Source organism: Mustela nivalis (assembly GCF_964662115.1).
Source record: "Mustela nivalis genome assembly, chromosome: 14".
NCBI classification, from domain to species: Eukaryota; Metazoa; Chordata; class Mammalia; order Carnivora; family Mustelidae; genus Mustela; species Mustela nivalis.
Genome location: NC_139033.1, coordinates 4,036,616 through 4,056,357, shown reverse-complemented (window position 1 = coordinate 4,056,357; position 19,742 = coordinate 4,036,616). Strand labels below are relative to the sequence as shown.

The 19,742-nt window shown below is 42.9% G+C and overlaps 1 protein-coding gene across 1 annotated transcript; it reads right to left on the bottom strand.

Moving 5' to 3' along the window:
- Window positions 1–1,058: 1,058 nt before the first annotated feature.
- COQ5 (coenzyme Q5, methyltransferase) lies at window positions 1,059–18,001 on the bottom strand. Its single transcript, XM_082699716.1, has 7 exons — window positions 17,759–18,001; window positions 12,672–12,821; window positions 10,127–10,348; window positions 5,386–5,492; window positions 3,003–3,091; window positions 1,910–2,021; window positions 1,059–1,831 (listed from the first exon to the last, which is right to left on the bottom strand). The coding sequence occupies exons 1-7, from the start codon at window positions 17,958–17,960 to the stop codon at window positions 1,730–1,732; spliced, it is 984 nt and encodes a 327-aa protein (XP_082555842.1). The 5' UTR covers window positions 17,961–18,001; the 3' UTR covers window positions 1,059–1,729.
- Between the last annotated feature and the right edge of the window lie 1,741 nt (window positions 18,002–19,742).

The window sequence follows — 19,742 nt, the reverse complement described above, 5'->3', positions numbered from 1 at the left end:
GTATATAGATAACTGTCTGAAAGCTTTTCAATGACAGAGCAAGGAAGATCTTGTGAGTGAAGGTACATAAATGACCCCTACTCTGCTGGCCCTAGAGGCAGCACGTCTAAAGGCTTTTGAAATAGACTTGAACTAAGTTACCCACAATTACCAAATGGCCAGCCAAGTCAGAAGTTGCTTTCTGCAATGTCTTAGCAAAGTCCCTTAAAAACCATGGGCTTAATCCACATTCAGAACATTTGGGGCCTCATTTTATTTATTTATTTTTATTTAAAGGTTTTATTTATTTACTTAAGAGAGCACAGTAGGCAGAGCAGCAGGCAGAGGGAGAGGGAGAAGCAGGCTGTCTGCCAAGCAAGTAGCTGAATGTAGGGCTTGATCCCAGGACCCTGGGATCAGGACCTGAACTGAAGCGAGCCATTTAACCGACTGAGCTTCCCAGGCACACCTGTTTTTTTTTTTTTTATTTTAAAGATTTTATTTGACAGAGACGGCGAGAGAGGGAACACAAGCAGGGGGAGTGGGAGAAGGAGAAGTGGACTTCCAGCTAAGCAGGTAGCCCAGTGCAGGGCTCCATCCCAGGACACTGGGATCTTGACCTGAGCTGAAGGCAGACGCTTAAATACTGAGCCGCCCAGGTGCCCTCTTAGGCCTCATTTTAGCATCAAACGTTGGACTGTATTAAGGAGACGAGCTCTGCCCAGCTCTACCACTTAGTACCAAGGAAAACAAAAGGGTTAGGCTAGATCATTTTCAAACTTTTTTTTGGGGGGGGGGTGCTACAAAACCCTCCAAATGTATTCTGATAAAGGAGTTCTTCATATAAAACACGAAAGCAGGGGGTGCCTGGGTGGCTCAGTCGTTAAGCGTCTGCCTTTGGCTCAGGTCATGATCCCAGAATCTTGGGATCGAGCCCCACATCGGGCTCCCTGCTCGGCAGGAAGCCTGCTTCTCCCTCTTCACTCCCCCTGCTTGTGTTCCCTCTCTGTCTCTCTCTCTGTCAAATAAATAAATAAAATCTTTAAAAAACAACAACAACAAAAAACAAAACACCAAAGCAGGAGTTTCCTGGAACATTTATTTATTCTTTCACCAAAGGTTTGTTTTCTTCGTGACAGGCACTGAGGATCCAATAGTAGTTTTCGGTAGAAGAGGACTGAGTGATGACAAAAATGTATTTCCCTCACACTCCCCCTGTCCCAAGAAGAAATAACAAATACACAAATTGTAAACTCATTCAGTGGTTCAGTTCATAATTCTAATTGTGATTGTTAGCACTCCGACGTGGGCCTTCGTTTTTGGCCCCAGACTTAGTCCTGAGAGGCTGACTCAGGTACAGCTAGGACACGTTTTGGTTCAAATCATCATTGGGTTCAAATGAGTCCTCATCCCTGTGGAAGGCAGCACCAGCAGAGAAGCTACAAACACTTCCAAAAGGAGAAGTACTGCTGGTTTTTACCTTAACCACACATCACGCAGTCAATAAAAATTAGGAGCTGAGCAAAAAATACAGAGCAAATACCTCTGGGAGAAGCCCTGAAGCAGCTTCTAGTGAAATGTGCAGTAGAATCTGTTTCTTCCACGTTGGGACTGGTCACGTCAGAGCATGAGCCTAAGGCACACGTCCTTAAGAGGGGACGTTCTGCTGCCAGTCTCACTAGCCAGATTATTCTCCAGTTCCAGGCTTTTGACAGGATGTGACTGTTCACACTCCAGAATGGTAAAGGAGTTACAGTTTGAAGCCAGAATGAATAGCCACGATGCCTGATGTGAGACTTTCATAAGTCACTTTTTCAAAACCTGCATCTTGTATCATCTCTTTGAACTCCTCCTAAAACGCAAAGATACAGCAAGGATCACCTGGATTTAAACTCTAGGGCCTTTGTTGTAAAATATCAAGGTTTTGTACCTGAGATGGGAACTGTCGGATACTTTCTACAAGATATTGGTAGGACTTCCAATCTCCTGCAATGACCTCTCCCAGGACAGGAATGACCTGGAAGCTATATAGATCATAAAGCCTAAACACAAAGGCAAAAGAGTAAGATTAGAACATGCCCCCTGATAAGAAGCAAGAAGGTTTAAGCCTGAAGTTATAAATTCAAATGCCTATAGGGGTCAAGTACCTGAAAGTAATGTGGGCCAAGTGCAAGGCCAGTAGGGACTAGTGAGGAGGTGGTGACAGGTACAGTTAGAAAATAGCATAAAAGTGGAGAAGGGGCAGGTACTACTCAGCTCCGACTACTGCCATGTGGGAATAAGTGCTCAGCGTTGCCCTATGTGATTCCTCAAGTGAAGCTGGAAACTCACATTTTTATGTGAAACTTCCTCATTTTTAAATATGAACATCTAAGTCAATCTTTTTTTTTTTTTTTTAAGATTTTATTTATTTATTTGACAGAGAGAAATCACAAGTAGATGGAGAGGCAGGCAGAGAGAGAGAGAGGGAAGCAGGCTCCCTGCTGAGCAGAGAGCCCGATGCGGGACTCGATCCCAGGACTCTGAGATCATGACCTGAGCCGAAGGCAGCGGCTTAACCCACTGAGCCACCCAGGCGCCCTAAGTCAATCTTTTTTTAAAGGGTTTTTTGTTTTGTTTTGTTTTTTTTATTCAACACAGAGAGAGAGAGATCACGAGCAGGCAGGCCGAGAGAGGGAAGCTGGCTCCGGCTCTATCCCAGGACCCCAAGACCGCAACCCAAGCTGAAAGCAGAGGCTCAACCCACTAGCTACCCAGGTGCCCCTAAGTCAATTTCTTAAAATACAAAATACATCCGTGGGCCAACTTGAGCTTCTGGTTGCTGGTTTGAAACTTTTTTGGCTTAGGTATTCAGAACTGGCTGACTTCTGAGGTGGCACTGGCCATAGATAGGGCTATTGTGTGCCTTAGAGACTCTGAACTGTGAGCTTCATGGTTATCACTTACTGGCTGTTTCTGTCCAGTTTGGGGATGGAAAACCCTTGGCTAGACAATGAGAATAAAGCCCTGTTAACAGTACCAACCTGGATACGAGGGGATTGTTCACTTGACTAAACTCCAGACAGAGAAATCGTCCTCCTGGTTTCAGGACTCGATGGGCTTCCTGGAGTGCCTGAGCAAGACAAGGAACAAGAGAACACATTCCTCAGCAGAACTCAATTCCATGAGGCCAAAACAGCTTTAACTTTGATGGGCATTATAAAAGTTAGCATTTCCTATAGCATGCACATAGATCCCTTGTGCATTCTCAGTGGGTAAGCTGTAGCAGCAGAGATAACCCGACAATATCCTAAATTTTACAGGCATTCTGCTGCCCGTGAAGAGAATGTTACTTGGAGTACTTAGATTGGGACCACATGACGGCCAATTGGAGTACTCAGATTGGGACCATATGACGGCCAATTTCACAAACTGTCATTTATTAAAATCTTATTTCAGGATTTTCTTTTTTTTCTTTCTTTATTTTTTTAAGTAAACTCTTTACCCAACATGGGATTTGAACTTAAAACCCGGAAATCAGGGGCGCCTGGGTGGCTCAGTGGGTTAAGCCTCTGCCTTCGGCTCAGGTCATGATCCCAGGGGCCTGGGATCGAGTCCCGCATTGGGTTCTCTGCTCAGCAGGGAGCCTGCTTCTCCTCATCTCTCTCTCTCTGTCTGTCTCTCTGCCCATTTGTGATCTCTCTCTCTGTCAAATAAATAAATTCTTAAAAAAAAAAAAAAACAACCCGGAAATCAAGAGTTGCACCCTTTACTGGTGAGTCAGCCAGGTGCCCCTACAATTACTTATGTAAATCACAATGGATATCCTCTTTGATCTAGGAATTTTACTTCAAGGAACCTCTCTCACGGAAATGCATCTGTTGTAGGGGCACCTGGGTGGCTCAGTCCATTAAGCATCTGACTTTTGATTTTGGCTCAGCTCAGATCATAAGATCGGTCTCTGTGCTGGGTGTGGAACCTGCTTAAGATTCCTCCTCTGACCCTTCCCACCATCCAAAGAAGAAAAAAGGAAAAAGAAATGCATCTATTGTAGAGATGACATGCACACACGTTATTACCTGCAGCGCTGTTTGAACAGCACAAGATTAGAAGCATCTTAATTATTGAGAGACTAAATTATGGAATGTCTATATAAATGGAATCTATGCAGCTATTTAGAAAAAGGAAAAGCCAGGGCTCTTCAAGTACTGACATGGAAAAATCCCCCAAGATATATTTTTAAGGGGAAAAAAAAAAGCAATGGGCAAAATGTATCATATGCTAATATTTATACAAAAGAAGAAGAAAAAGAAAAACGTTTATTATTCACAAAACTTCTTTGCAAAGGTATATAAGAAACTGGTGATTGGAGGAGGGAGAAGAGGCACTGCATAGTTGGTACACATCGGTGGGAGGCATACTTTCACTGACATGTCCTTTTTTTTTAAAAAGATTTTATTTATTTGACAGAGATCACAAGTAGGCAGAGAGGCAGACAGAGAGGGGGAAGCAGGCTCCCCGCTGAGCAGAGCGCCCGACGATCTCAGGGACCCTGAGGTCAAGGCCTGAGGTGAAGGCAGAGGCTTTAACCCACTGAGCCACCCAGGTGTCCCTGACATGCCCTTTTGTACTTTGAACCTATTCAAAATTTTTTTTTAATTAGAAGAAATAATAAACTGGCTGCATACAAGGGGCAAGTCACAAAAACCAAGCTCAAGTGCACCATAAAGATGTCTCACTGAAAGCAGAGGAACCAGGTAACTGGAGCCCGTGATTACAAAAACAAAACGTGGTGCCTTGCACATGGTCTTCAAATGCTCTGGGATAGAATACTGAAGGAGAAATGAAGAGCTGCATCAGGGAGTGTCTGGCCGGATCAGTCGGTAGATACATTTGATCTCAGGGTTGTGAGTTGGAATCCCACGTTGTGTGCAGAGATTACTTAAAGATAAAATCTTTAAAAAAAAAGAACAGCTGCATCAGATTAAGAGCTAAATGTTCCCTTCTCCCTGTAGAGGAACCCATGACTCTAGATATCTTCTGCCAAAATAAGTGTTCGAGTGCCTTCTGTGTTGGCCTTGGAAATGCCTCTGATCTGCAAACTCACTGGGTCAGACAACTTCACAAGTGAGCGGAAACAGATGGAAAGTCAGAGCATGACTGACAGCTCAAAGATGTGAATACCAACCCAAGCAACAAATGCTTCTATGGGGATCTGCTCTGTGGTTTGTTTTTTTTTCCCCTTCATTTTTGTGACAAGGAAAATTGGCAACTTCAAGGAATGAAGCCCCCAAGCCTGAAAAAGTCATTCCATTCAAAAGCTGGTGGAGAGAAGAGTCTCTCCCTCTTTTCTCATTTTCTGTGGGGCTGCTCTAAGAGATCGAATAGCACAAGAGTCACACAAGCTAAAGACGCAGCCATATATACCTGATTAATGTGTGTGACATTCCGGATCCCAAAGGCGATAGTGTAAACATCAAACTTGTCATCATCAAAGGGCAGTTCTTCAGCATCTCCCAATACCCAAGCAAGTCCTGAAAGAGAAAATCATTTCTGGGCTCAGCATGGGCTGCTCAATTGCACCCAGTGAACTGTCAAACCTGAGGAGGGCATTGTGGGAATCCCCGGATTTGGAGTCAGCCAGGCAGAAGTGTGGGCAGCCTGCACACCCCACTCATGGCTGACTTCTCAAGTGGGGGCCGTCTGTGCAACCTGTGACTGATTCTGGGAGTCAGTGTCAGAATTGAACTGAATTGTTGGACACCTACTTGGTGTGGGAGAACTGGAGAGCAGTCTGGCGCTGGGCAAATACCATATGTGTGGTATTGGAAACCATCACATGCCTGCTTTCATCACTGGGTTCCTGGCCGCTGTCTTTGAGGTGCCGTCTTGGCCTGAGAATCTGAATTTCTTCAAGTTTAGCAGGAAGCTCTTTCCCCAGGGGTCTCAGGGTAGAACCCAATGAATATTTAGTTATGCCCACCCTGAAGCAATTTTTACCCAACTAACTGTTTTGTGTAAAGTACTATGGTTAGGATCCCAGGTCTGGGGTTTAAACTGCCAGAGCTTTAATTCTAGCATCACCATTTATTAGCTGTATCATCTCGAATAAACTACTTTGCCTTGGTTTCCTCATCTGTAAGATGGAGTTAATAATAGTACTAACTTCAGAGGGCGATTGGAAGTATTTTTTTTTAAGATTTTATTTATTTATTTGACAGACAGAGATCATAAGTAGGCAGAGAGGCAGGCAGAGAGAGAGGGGGAAGCAGGCTCCCTGCTGAGCAGAGAGCCCAATGTGGGGCTCGATCCCAGGACCCTGAAATCATGACCTGAGCCGAAGGCAGAGGCTTTTAGCCCACTGAGCCACTTTCAGTTGCCCCTCTTTTTTTTTTTTTTTTAATTTTATTTATTCATTTGAGAGAGAGACAGAGCACAAGCAGGGGGAGAGGCAGAGGGAGAAGCAGGCTCCCAGCTGAGCAGGGAGCCAACATGGAACTCGATTCCAGGACTCTGAGATCATGACCTGAGCCGAAGGCAGATGCTTAACCGACTGAGCCACCCAGGTGCCTTGACTGGAGTATTCTAAGTATGGAATTTAGCCTAGTTATGCTGGTTCTACTGAAGAATCAAAGTGTCTAGACAATTTTTGTCTGGTCACAAATTCAGAAAACACCCAAGGGAACCCTATAACAGGGTAGCTATGTCCACTAAAGGATCCTGATTCAGCTTTAAGATTAGTCAGCTTGCAGCAAATTAGACATAAAATGCAATATAGACGGAAGGCTCTATAGAGGAAAGTAAATGAAAACCTCCCTGGAAAAGCAAAGTGGCGGTATTTAACAAAACCCTTAAAAATAACCATACACTGGGGTGCCTGGGTGGCTCACCAGTTGGTTAAGCGTTGGACTCTTAGTTTTGGCTTAGGTCGTGATCTGGAGATCGTGGAGGTCTAGAGATCCAGCCCCGCGTGGGACTCCGTGTTCCATCTCTCTCCCTTTCCCTTTGCCCTTCCCCTAGCTCAAAACACACACACTCTCTCTCTCAAATAAATAAATGAATCTTAAAAAAAAAAAAAAAAAAACAACACCATATCCTTTGAACCAGCTCTTTGATTTTTAGGAGGATGACCCTGATATCATCCTCAGGGCAACTGTCTGATGGCAGGGTCTATACTATCTCTTCACACACATTATCTTATCACATTCTCATACTACCGCCATGGAATAGCTCTTATTATCATCATCATGTTTTAGGAGAGCCAAGTTGAGTATTAGGCAGCTTGTCCAAGGTCACCCAGATGGATTGGAACTCAGGTTGTTTTATCCCAGAGCCTGTGTTTCCTTCTTATCTATTTATTTTTTATTATCTATCTATTTATTTATTTGACACACAGAAATTGCAAGTAGGCAGAGAGGCAGGCAGAGAGAGAGGAGGGGGAGCAAGCTCCCTGCTGAGCAGACAGCCTGATGCGGGGCTCCTTCCCAGGACCCTGAGATTGTGACCTGAGCCAATGGCAGAGGCTTAACCCACTGAGCCACCTAGGCACCCCGAGCTTGTGTTTTCAATAGCTGTGGTATATTACCTCCTAATATGGTTTTTATTCTCCCATTTTATAGATAAGGGAATTGAGATCTGGAGAGTTTAAACACTTGTCTGAGGTTATGTAAAAGGGAAAAATGAACAAATGCATGCAAAAATTTACAAATAAAGATGTCACAACGCTGTGCTTTTTTTTTTTTTTAAAGATTTTATTTATTTATTTGACAGAGAGAGAGATCACAAGTAGGCAGAGCAGCAGGCAGAGAGAGAGGGGGAAGCAGGCTCCCTGCTGAGCAGAGAGCCCGATGGGATGCGGGGCTGGATCCCAGGACTTCTGGAATCATGACCTGAGCTGAAGGCAGAGGCTTTAACCCACTGAGCCACCCAGGCGCCCCAATGCTGTGCTTTTTAAGCAAGAGCTTTAGAAAAAAGTAAAGGATCAATTGGGGTTGCTGGTTATGTAAACTGGTGATGTGAATCTTTGTCATTCACATCCATACGAGAGAAAATCATAAAGAAGGATTTTAAGGAATTTTTAATGACATGGAAAGATCTCATGATACAATACTGAGTTAGGGCAGGATATTAAATTGTATATACAGGAAGTCTTCAATTTTATAAAAAGGAAATTATTAGGAAAAGCTAGGAAGGATATACATTAAAATACTAGGAGCATTACTTGATGTTGGAATTATAGGTAACATTTACTTTCCTCTTAATACCTTTGCAAAATCCAAAATTTCTCTCAAATCTATCACTTTTATAACCTATCAAATAATTTAAAAAATATATTTATTTTCTTATTTGAGAGAGAGTGTGTGCATACATGAGAGCACAAGCAGGGGGGGTGGCAGAGGGAGAGGGAGAAGCAGGCTCCCCACTGAGCAGGAAGCCAGAGGCAGGGCTGAGGCTGGAAGTCCATCCAGGACCCCAGGATCATGACCTGAGCTGAAGGTAGACGCTTAACCAGGCGTCCCTCAGATAACTTTTTTTAAAGCTCCTGCCCTCAGAACTTCCCATTTGGGGAGGAAGTGCTCCACAGAAGATGTAAATCAAACACACAAGAGTGCTACACATAAATATGTCTTTCTCATTAACTTACTCTCCCAAATTAATTTCTAGGATTCTTCTTAGTATCAACTCTTTTCATGGTATAATTTTTACAAAGACATCATTGTTGGACACTGATAAAGCAAGGAGGAAAGATAAGGAAAACGGGCCTATGCAGCACTTAATAATTCATTTGCCAGTGGTTTTGTCTTGGCAGTGAGGAGAGGCTGAAGGGCAAGCTATGCTATGGAAGGGATGATTCCAGAAATGGAACACTGCCTATCACTTCGATCTTTGTTCTCCATTCTTTATGGCTGAGCACCAGAGGGAAGGGAAACACGTTTTTCAGCAGGAGTAAGGAAACATAGTGCCTTTGTCTAAAAACACTAGGGGCTGTCTGCTTTTGGATCAGCACTAATGGTTAACAAAAGAGCCCTTCATCTTGGAGGCCAAGTGGGTGGTGGTCCGTCTAGGCAGTTCAGCTAGGAGTGGGGGGTGGAGGAGGAAGAATTGAACTGAAATAACCATAGTCACTTCTGGTGGGGGAGGGGGAAGCACAGGAACGCTGATGTTGACCCGAGGGACTCTTATTTTCTTTGTCCCAGACCACTGCCTCATGGTAGCTGCCTGCAGTGCTTGGCCAGCTGGGAAGAGGGCAGTGCAGCGGCTTTGGAAAGCTGGCGCAGCTGCCACATCCTGACTTCTACTTGAGAAAGTTGGGGGGAAAATATTTTAAAGGGTGAAAACAGGGGCGCCTGCATGGCTCAGTGGGTTAAAGCCTCTGCCTTCAGCTCAGGTTGTGATCCCAGAGTCCTGGGATCGAGCCCCGAATCAGGCTCTCTGCTCAGCCTCTCTGCCTGCCTCTCTGCCTACTTGTGTGATCTCTGTCAGTCAAATAAATAAATAAATAATATATTTTTTTTTTTTTAAAAGGGTGAAAACAAACAGCAAAATGTGAAATCTACATCTTTAAGCTAGGGCACAAATTGTTCATTTTCAGGCTGTAAATTGTTCATTTACAGGACACTGGGGTCAGCAGAGAGTTGCTGGGAACTGAAGGCAAAACTTCCATCTCAGGGTCAAAGAGCTAAGATCCCAAGACTCAACTCCAATTTGGGATCTGCCACTTAAGAGTTGTGTTACTTGGACAAAGGCACTTTACTCAAGCAGCACTTGGGGCTTTGGTTATCGGCCCTGTCACATGGGGCTGGTAATCATGTCTGGGTGGCTCAGTGGGTTAAACCTCTGCCTTCGGCTCAGGTCATGGTCTCGGGATCCTGGGATCAAACCCCCACATCGGGCTCTCTGCTCAGCAAAGAGTCTGCTTCCTGGGCCCCCACTCTCTCTCTGCCTGCCCCTTGCCTGCTGTCTGTCAAATAAATAAAATCGTAAAACAACAACAACAACAACAACAACGTACATAACACCCTGCAAACTGGATTCAGGCACACAAATTATCTTCGACTCCAGCCTAGCTACATGTTTTTGAAAATAAAGCCCTTCAACATTTATATATCCCATCTTATTTCATAAACACACAAACATTTCCACTGTGTCTACTTCTCACAAAACTTACCAGCTTTGTGTCCTTGAGCACGGGCTTTCTGTTTTCCAACCTTTAGCATCTCCTTGTTGATGTCACAGACCACTACCCGGGAACCGCCCAAGGGGTCCTCTTCATTTTGGTACTTTCTAGCAATTTCTTCCCATGATAAATTTTGCTGGGCCCGTAACTGCCGCTTCAGCTTTCCCTTGTGCTGTGCCTCGACATAATTAAGGAAACGGAATGCAATGTCACCTGTGGGAAGCCAACAGGAGGAGAGATGCAAACACATACACAAACAAAGCAAAACCCCAACATTTCCAAAACCCAAACAGAGCAACAAAGGTACAGGACTTGACAGTGTACAAAAATTGAAGTTTCTCTTCATTTCTCTGGTAAATTAAACGGGAAAAAAAAAACAGCAATTTTTTTTAACTTCTCTTTTTTAAAAAAGATTTTATTTTTAAGTAATCTCTCTACCCAATGTGGGACTCAAACTCATGACCTCAAGATCAAGAGTCCCATGTTACACTGATTGAGCCAGACAGGTGCCCTGTTAACTTAAAATATTCTTAAAAATCCTTTAAAAAATTGTGTAATGCATGGACACATTCTTGCTATAAAAGACACACCCAAATATTTAAACTAAAACAGAAACGTTGGCTTCTCTCTCCAAACCCTCTCCAGAGTTAAGCAGTGTTAAGTGCTAGTGCTCAGCCCTTCTAGTCTTTGTCTAAGAATTGTTGAGAAAGCAACACGAGGGTACAGTTACCAGCAAGGAAGGATCCCCTCCCCCACCACTTCCCATGCCTAGTTCAGTCCTCCAGACACTGTCTTTCTCAACCCTCTCAGCTGTGTCTTATGTTGGTTCCAGCTCGTTCTTTATTTACCAAATTTATGATATCTTGCCCATCCTGTCTGCTTGGCTCTATCTTCCTAATATGTTTAGATCACATTTCATAGTCCCTCATAGATTCCTTTGTAAACTAGAGTAACACTCTTATTTCTATTTCGTCAATTACAAACGGTACCTCTTGACTCCTTTCAACCTTCTACTGTGAGCACTTTTATACCGTCAAGACCAACTGATAACACACTGTTTGTTCTGAGGCTATAATTACTTCTGTGCTTTGTTGGTTGGAGTCTAAAAGCTGAAAAAGTGTGTATGTTACTGTAATCAGGTAAATACTATTTGGGCCAAGACAGTACTTTCTAGGAGCACACTGCCTTTCTTATAATGTTGTTTGTCTTTGTTTCTCTTAGACTAGTTGTAAGAAATATACCCTTAAGTTCTTCTACTCTCTCCAACCAATTAGTTATTCTCCAGTCCCTTTCCTATATGTTTAAATATTTTATATGAAATGACTTAAAAACATATACAAGGATCATATTAGACACATAGTTGTACAACTTTTCTTTCTCTTCCCACTGAATATGTCTTTGAAAACTTTCCATCAGTATTTATAGGTTTTCCACATTCTTTTAAATAGCTACAGGATAGTTCATAGAATGGATGTATCTTAATTTAAAACAATTTCTTTACTGAGGCAGAAATAGGTTATTTCCCAGTTTTCACTACTACTAAAAATGATGCAGTGAGCATATCTGTAGCTACATATTTTTAAAATGTCTTTTTAAATATATGGGATTACCTTCCAAGTAGATTTTCTAAACGGGCAGTTGGCAGCATGCAGTAATCATGTAGGTGAAGGCACAGATGTAGGCAGGTCTGACCAAACCCTTTCTGAAGCTATATCTTGGTGCAAGGTTTTTCTTTTTCTTTTTCTAAAGACTAGATATGGAGAATTGGAATTGTGGGATCCTAGACTATAAAGATTTTAGATTTTAACAGATTCTGTTAAATGGTCCTTCACTGAGCAAGGTGTCTTACCACCTTCCCAGTTTCCACCAGGGAGAGGACCACATCAACAAAGTCACACATAAACATGTTTCACACATGCAGATGGTTCTACTGTCATTTCTTATTCTATATTATCCTATTGGTATAGATTATCACGTAATTACATGACCCATTATTCTAATGTAATGTAACATGTACATGTACATTAGCCATGTACATCACTAAGATGCGTGAGTGAAACCCATGATGTTTTTCTCCCCAGATACCTAGTGTGCATCAAGTAACAAAGGACCGTGGATAAACAACTAAGCTTTGGATTTCTGATATGATTGTGGATTAGGCAGAAAAGTTTGCCTAGAAAGCTTATGGAATATGAGAATGGGCATATTCTCCCCCTACCCAAAGAAAGGGGGAAAGTGGATTAAAGGTTAAACAGAAAAATAAATTCATTCACATGGCGAAATGTCCCTGGAGTAAAAGAGTGAACTCTTTACTTTGTAGCCCTGTGCATTTTAGAAAAATGATGGGCATAAAGCTGATATGTTATGCTTTTTGAGTGACATTTGGTTAGAAAGAGTAAACCTTTCTTAGAAGTGTACTGACTTTGAATTACCATCTTCAGCCTAATGGTAGATAAACTAGCTCATTCCAACAAGAGACACTTGATTTCTACAAAAGGTGCTCAGTGATATTCAAGGATACTCGACTGGACATTACCTGTGCCTCCAGCAACATCGAGCAGCTGGGTCCCAGGAAATGGGTGCATCTTCCAGACCAGCATATCCTTCCAAATACGATGGATACCAAGACTCATCATATCATTCATTACGTCATACTTCTTGGCCACACTTTCAAACACATGATAGACTGACACAGGAGAAATACAACACAATTGTGCTATTAACAAGATTAACTTAGGAAGTCCTAAATGAAAGGGGATGAAACTTTTCTCCCCTGAAGTTGCTGGTCTTTGTCAGGTGTAGTTAAGCTAGACTGCTTGATGCCCAAATCTACCCCTTAATTTCTTTTTAATAAAGGCTTAAGTTACTTCATCTAAGAAACCAACCTCTTTTCTGCTGTCTTAGTTACCTTTATCTAGGACCACTACCCCATAATAATGCCATGCACCTGCTTGGCACTAAGTTAGGTTTCCATTTCTTAGAGGATGGGGGAGGTATGGAATTTTTATTTTATTTTGCTGTTATTATAATAGAAAACAATAAAATCATTAGAAATACATGACTAATGGATGGGAAGGCGTCAACTCATCCCTCCCTGGATCACAGAGAAAAACCTCAGGTACAATTTGGTGGGCAGATGAGTGGTAAGATGTGAGTGAGGGCCAAGCCACACTGCAGAGGGCCCTTGTAAATCTCAGAGGATCAAGAGAGAATGTGGAATCTGGCCTAGTGGGAGAAGGAATTTACTATATAAGGCATTTTAAAGCACAGGCTACATTTAACTTCTTTACACCTGCTTCTCCGCCCATAAGATGAAAAGCTCAGTGCCAGCTCCCGATCACCCTGCCATAAGGCTGAATTAGGTAATGAAGGGGAGATGCCTTGAGTTTCTCAGATGTAATCTGCTGCATAGATCTAAAACATCATTATCCTCTGCTGATTTAGCACTACAGAGCTCTTTCTGAACTCAATCTTGAATGCCTGTCTCAACCCCGGGATCTCCAAGCTTGCTTTTTTGTTTTGTTTTGGGGGTATTCATGGACACTATAGCTCAACCTACTGAGTATAAGGAATCTTTGCTTTGCATGGTTCTGATATACATGAATTTCAGGGACTGTGGTTTAGTTAGGTAACACCAATCCCCCAACATCATTCATGTGCAATGGTGTATTAACTGTGAAGTAAGTGCATAAAGCACAAACTTCTCTGGTAGTTCTTCAGCCCATAAATCACTCCGTAAATAATCGACATGCATCATGGTCAGTAACCAATCATATCACTTCTTTTGGTTAGCACTTGGTAGGTCACTACACATCAGTCATTCAGTTCACACACAGACAGCAAAGCATGTAGTTGTGTTACCTCCTTATCTCTCAGTTGTGAATACGTGATATTTTACAAAACTAGATAACTGTTGATATTTTTCAACAAAAATGAAAGCACTGCAAAGCAATGAAAAGTGGTAATTCTGTAAGTGAAACGACCATGGGGTTATAGGGGAAACAGCTGACTGTGGCAACGTGATGCTGGAGAGACTCTAGATATGCAGCTGGAAGAACTATGTGAAGATGAACTTACGGACAACGATGAGGATGTGGGGGCGCCTGGGTGGCTCAATGGGTTAAAGCCTCTGCCTTTGGCTTGGGTCAGGATCCCAGGGTCCTGGGATTGAGCCCCGCATCGGGCTCTCTGCTCAGCAGAGAGCTGCTTCCCTTCCTCTCTCTCTCTTCCTGCATCTCTGCCTACTTGAGATCTCTGTCTGTCAAATAAATAAATAAAATCTTTAAAAAAAAAAATGAGGATGTGGTAGTGATGAAAAGGTTGAATATGTCCCAGAGGAAATGATGCCAGCAAAAAAAATCTCACGCTAGAGGAATTCTTAGAGATATTTCATGACAGTGAAGGCATAAAATGTTACAAGCAGATTGAAATTTAGAAAGGAGTACGGCAATTTGCCAAGACACAGATAAGATGCTTGCTCCCTATTGTAAATTATATGACCAGAAGGTAGCAAACGCTGTTCAAACTACTTTTGGTACATTTTTTTAGGAAGGAATAAAACAACTTAATGTTTCTAGTTTTTTATTCGAATTTTAATTTAATTAAAAAAACAAACTTAAGGGCGCCTGGGTGGCTCAGTGGGTTAAGCCGCTGCCTTTGGCTCAGGTCATGATCCCAGCGTCCTGGGATCGAGTCCCGCATCGGGCTCTCTGCTCGGCAGGGAGCCTGCTTCCTCCTCTCTCTCTGCCTGCCTCTCCGTCTACTTGTGATTTCTGTCTGTCAAATAAATAAATAAATAAAATCTTTAAAAAACAAAAAAAACAAAAAAAAACAAAACAAAAAAAAACAAACTTAAGGGGCATCTCCTGGGTGGCTCAGTCGTTAAGCATCTGCCTTTGGCTCAGGTCATAATCCCAGGGTCCTGGGATCGAGCCCCACATTGGGCTCCCTGCTCAGCAGGAAGCCTGCTCCTTCCTCTCCCTCTCCCACTCCCCCTGCTTGCATTCCTTCTCTCTCTGTCTCTGCCAAATAAATAAATAAAATATTTAAGAAAAAAAAAACCTTAAAATTTAAAAATTCTAATTACATTAAGTTAAAATTAAATCTTAATTTTATAGTTTGTTAAATAAATATTAACTTTACTACTTATTTCATTTCTCTATACATTTATAACTAAGAGTAAGAAAGTTTTTGATGTTCAATAATTTTTAAATTTTTTTAAAGTAAACTCTCTGCCCAAAGCAGGGCTTAAACTCATGACCCTGAGATCAAGAGTCACATGCTCCACTGACTGAGCCACCCAGCCACCCACTATGTTCAATAATTTTTAGAGGTCATAGAACAGTTGTTATTTTTCCCATTGATTATTAATATCATTGTGCATGATTTCAGTGCACATGGCCATTTTTACAGTCCTGCACTACTGAGCAGAGGAAAGACTGCCTGTACTTCAATGTTGGGTCCCATCTGGGAGATACATATTTAGTTCATGGTGGGTACCTCTTCCTTGCTTATGTGTGTGAAATGTCATTATATTCTGTAAAGTACAACACAGAGGTTAAGCATTATTATCATTTTGGAAGCAACCCACCTGGACTCAAATCCCCAGCTCTACCACTTACTAGTAGAATCTTCAGCAAGTGACTTACCATCTCTGTTTCAACAGTTTCTTCATCTATGATATCAGGCTACTAGTCTCTACCTTATAAGGTTGTATTTTTTTTTTTTTTAAGATTTATTTATTTATTTGACAGAGAGAGACCACAAGTAGGCAGAGAGAGAGGAAGGGAAGCAGGCTCCCTGCCTAGCAGAGAGCCCGATGTGGGGCTAGATCCCAGGACCCTGGGATCATGACCTGAGCCAAAGGCAGAGGCTTTAACCCGCTGAGCCACCCAGGCGCCCCATAAGGTTGTATTTAAAAGAATTAATGAAAAGTATTCCAAAAAGTTTCAAGTCCTTGGGGCGCCTGGGTGGCTCAGTGGGTTAAAGCCTCTTCCTTTGGCTCAGGTCATGATCCCAGGGTCCTGGGATCTAGCCCCACATCGAGCTCTCCTCACCGGGGAGCCTGCTTCCCCCTCTCTCTCTGCCTGCCTCTCTGCCTACTTGTGATCTCTGTCAAATAAATAAATATAATCTAAAAAAAAAAAAGTTTCAAGTTCTTAATAGAAGTTTACTATCATTTTACTTGGATTTTCTTATTTCACAAGCAGTTATTAAGCTTTTAATGTGCATCAGGCGCTGAAGATCTAGACATCAATGAGCCACCATTCTAGCATTCCGGGGATTCACAGCCCAGTGAAATAGATGTTATTTTATTTTTTAAAAAGATTTTATTCATTTATTTGAGAGAGAATGAGTGAGAGAGAACATGAGAGAGGAGAAGATCAGAGGGAGAAGCAGACTCCCGAAGGAGCTGGGAGCCCGATGTGGGACTCAATCCTGGAAGTCCAGGATCATGACCTGAGCCGAAGGCAGTAGCTCAACCAACTGAGCCACCCAGACGCCCCTAGATGTTATTTTAAAATCAATATTCGAAGAGTTCCAGTAGAGCTATGTATTTAGTAAGGCTGAGGTAAGACATAAGACAACGTGAGTAGCCTTTAAGAGGGTGGGATATTCCACTGTAAATTCTTTCTCTTTATTTCCTGGGTGACCACAGGCCAAGTGAAGGAAACTCTCAGAGCCTCACCATATCCACTTGTTAAATGGGCTTAAAACCTACTACATTATGAATGGTACAATTGGAATTTTAAAACAGTCCTTTCCTTTCCCATGCCTATAGCACAATGCTGGGCACAAAGCAACTGCTCAACAATATCTAACCTTTACTGGGCAATTACGAAGTGCCAGGCATTGTTTAAAATATTTTAATATATTAAGTAATCTAATCCTCATTATATCTAAGAAAGATTACTATTATTCCTACTTAAACAATTTGGAGGCTGAGGCACAGCAAAGGTTTCCTCCTTCCTTTCTATTAAAAAATGGTCCTACCCTTGGGATGCCTGGGCGGCTCAGTGGGTTAAGCCTCTGCTTTCGGCTCAGGTCATGATCTCAGGGTCCTGGGATTGAGCCCTGCATTGGGCTCTCTGCTCAGCAGGGACCCTGCTTCCCCCCCCCTCTCTCTGCCTACCTGTGATCTTTCTCTCTGTCAAATAAATAAATAAAATCTTTAAAAAGAAAATGGTCCTACCCCTTGGCAAGAGGTGAAGAACATGAGCTCTGCAGTCACAGTTTTGGAATACCGGTTCCGCCACTTACAATATTAAATTGGGCAACTTCTCGTTTAATCTCGAAGTCTCAATTCCCTCCTGTGTAGCTTGGAGATAACAATACCATTGTTTGGAGGCTGAAATGAGAATTGGGAATAATATCTGCATGGTGCCTGGCACATCATAAACACCCAATTTTTGGAATTTAGTGATAATTACTGTGTTTAACCATAAGTGGCATCTAAGCTCTGCGGGGTCAGGCTGGGAGGGGGGGTGGCGGGGGTGCTCTCTGGAGGTCAGGACTGCACAGCTTACGTCATCCGAGTCAACAGGACGTTAATTCAACTCCTAGCTGAGCAGAAGAAACTCGATCGCAGACAGATCCCTCCATCCGCCCTCTCGCCCCTTTCACCTTTGTCCCCCTTCTCCTCCTCCGACACAGTCTCAAACCCGAAATGTGTTTCCGTTGCCTGCTTCTCTTGGGACAAGTGCCGCACACCCAGCGGGCCCCTAGGCCAGGAGCTACGAAACCCGGGGAGCGGGCAGCACCGCATCACCCGCGACCATCTAAGACCGCAGTAGCTCCACAGAGCGTAGCTCCTGTGGGTCGCCATCTTGGCAGTAGGGTGACAGCGCCCGGACAGTACGTAGAGTTGCATCACTAGAGGGCCAACGGCGGCCGGTAGGAGACATTATTAGCCGAACGCGTCCTGAAACCCTTTCTTAAGGAGCTATGTGTGTGACCTCTGGGATCTGGAGGCTGCTTAGTTTTTGAGTACTGGAAATCCCTTCTTCTCCCTCTTCCCGCTTTGAATCTAGAATCCGCCAGAATGAAGGGTCCTTATGATAAGGCCACAATCACTTCCCAGCGGCCATATCCCTGAATATTTTCAACCAGCCGTATGAAAGCTAACTCGCAAGATATCCTGTAACTCTTGCTTTCTGGTGCAGAAGTAGGAAACTGAAGTATATGGTGTGGTTACAAGGCAGAAATAACAAGGTCGATTCTCTTAAACTTTGATGGGCCTAAGAATCACTGGTTTGAGCTTTAAAATGCAGATTTGGTGGCCGCCAGGTTGGCTCAGTGGATTAAACCTTTGACTTTTGATTTCGCTCAAGTCATGATATTAGGGTCGGAGGATCAAGCCCCCATAGGGCTCCATGCTGGACATAGAGTCTGCTTGGGATTTTGTCTCTCTCTCTCTTCTCTCGAAAAGAAAAGAAAAAAAGCAGGTTTCTGGGCCAAATATCAAGAGATTTTGAATCCATACATTAGAGATGGGCATTGGGAATCTTCATTGAACAAACTTTTGTGGTGATTCATTCATTCATTCTTTCTTTTCTTCCTCCCCCCACCCCTCAAGATTTATATCTTGGGGGATAGGCACAGGGAGAGGGAGAGAAAGAATCCAAAGCAGGCTCCACACCCAGGGCAGAGTCCCATAAAGGGGTGAATCTCAGGACCATGAGATCATGACCTGAGCCAAAACCAGGAGTGGAATGCTCAACCCACTGAGCCACCCAGGAGATCCACAGACTTATGTGGTGATCCTGATGCAAGGAATTTGCAGACCATTCTTGAGAAACATGTGCTAGATGACTCTGAAAAATAAATGTTCAGGGCGCCTGGGTGGCTCAGTGGGTTGAGCCGCTGCCTTCGGCTCAGGTCATGATCTCAGGGTCATGGGATCGAGTCCCGCATCGGGCTCTCTGCTCAGCAGGGAGCCTGCTTCCCTTCCTCTCTCATTGCCTGCCTCTTGCCTACTTGTGATCTCTCTCTCTAACAAATAAATAAATAAAATCTTAAAAAAAAATAAATGTACAAAAGGCTGTTCTTTGGTCTTTATATTTTATGTACCTAAGAAGTTTATAAATGGAAAGGAAAGCTCTAGTGTCTATTTAGTGAGTCAGACCCAATCACCACTCACCCTCCCTCTTCTGCTGTCACAAAGCTACACTTCTAGTGCCAACTGGCATAGCATGTATATTTACTTCAACCCCAGATTTTCATGGTTTTTTTTTTTTTTTTTTTTTTTATGGAAAGGGTAATGTAGACCATCTTGCGCAAAAGAGGATGGAGGTGGTAAGTTTTGCTTGGATTTCTATATGTTTCTGCTTTGATTCTCCTTTTAAATATATGTTGCCTGTAAATATTTCACAAGGAGAAAGCGCCAAGGACCCTAAGAAACTATTTTAAAAATGAAAAATCTCTTCCTGGCTTAATGTGTAGTCTGACAGATGGACACCTACTGCTTTCTTTTTGGAAGAGCTACATGAGTTTTTCTTCTTTCCCTCTCTTTTATTTTTAAAAGTGATAGAAAGAAGGAATGATTCATTCACGTAGAGTTCTCACATCATTGTTAAGGGAAATAAAAATTCATCAAGGAGGGGCACCT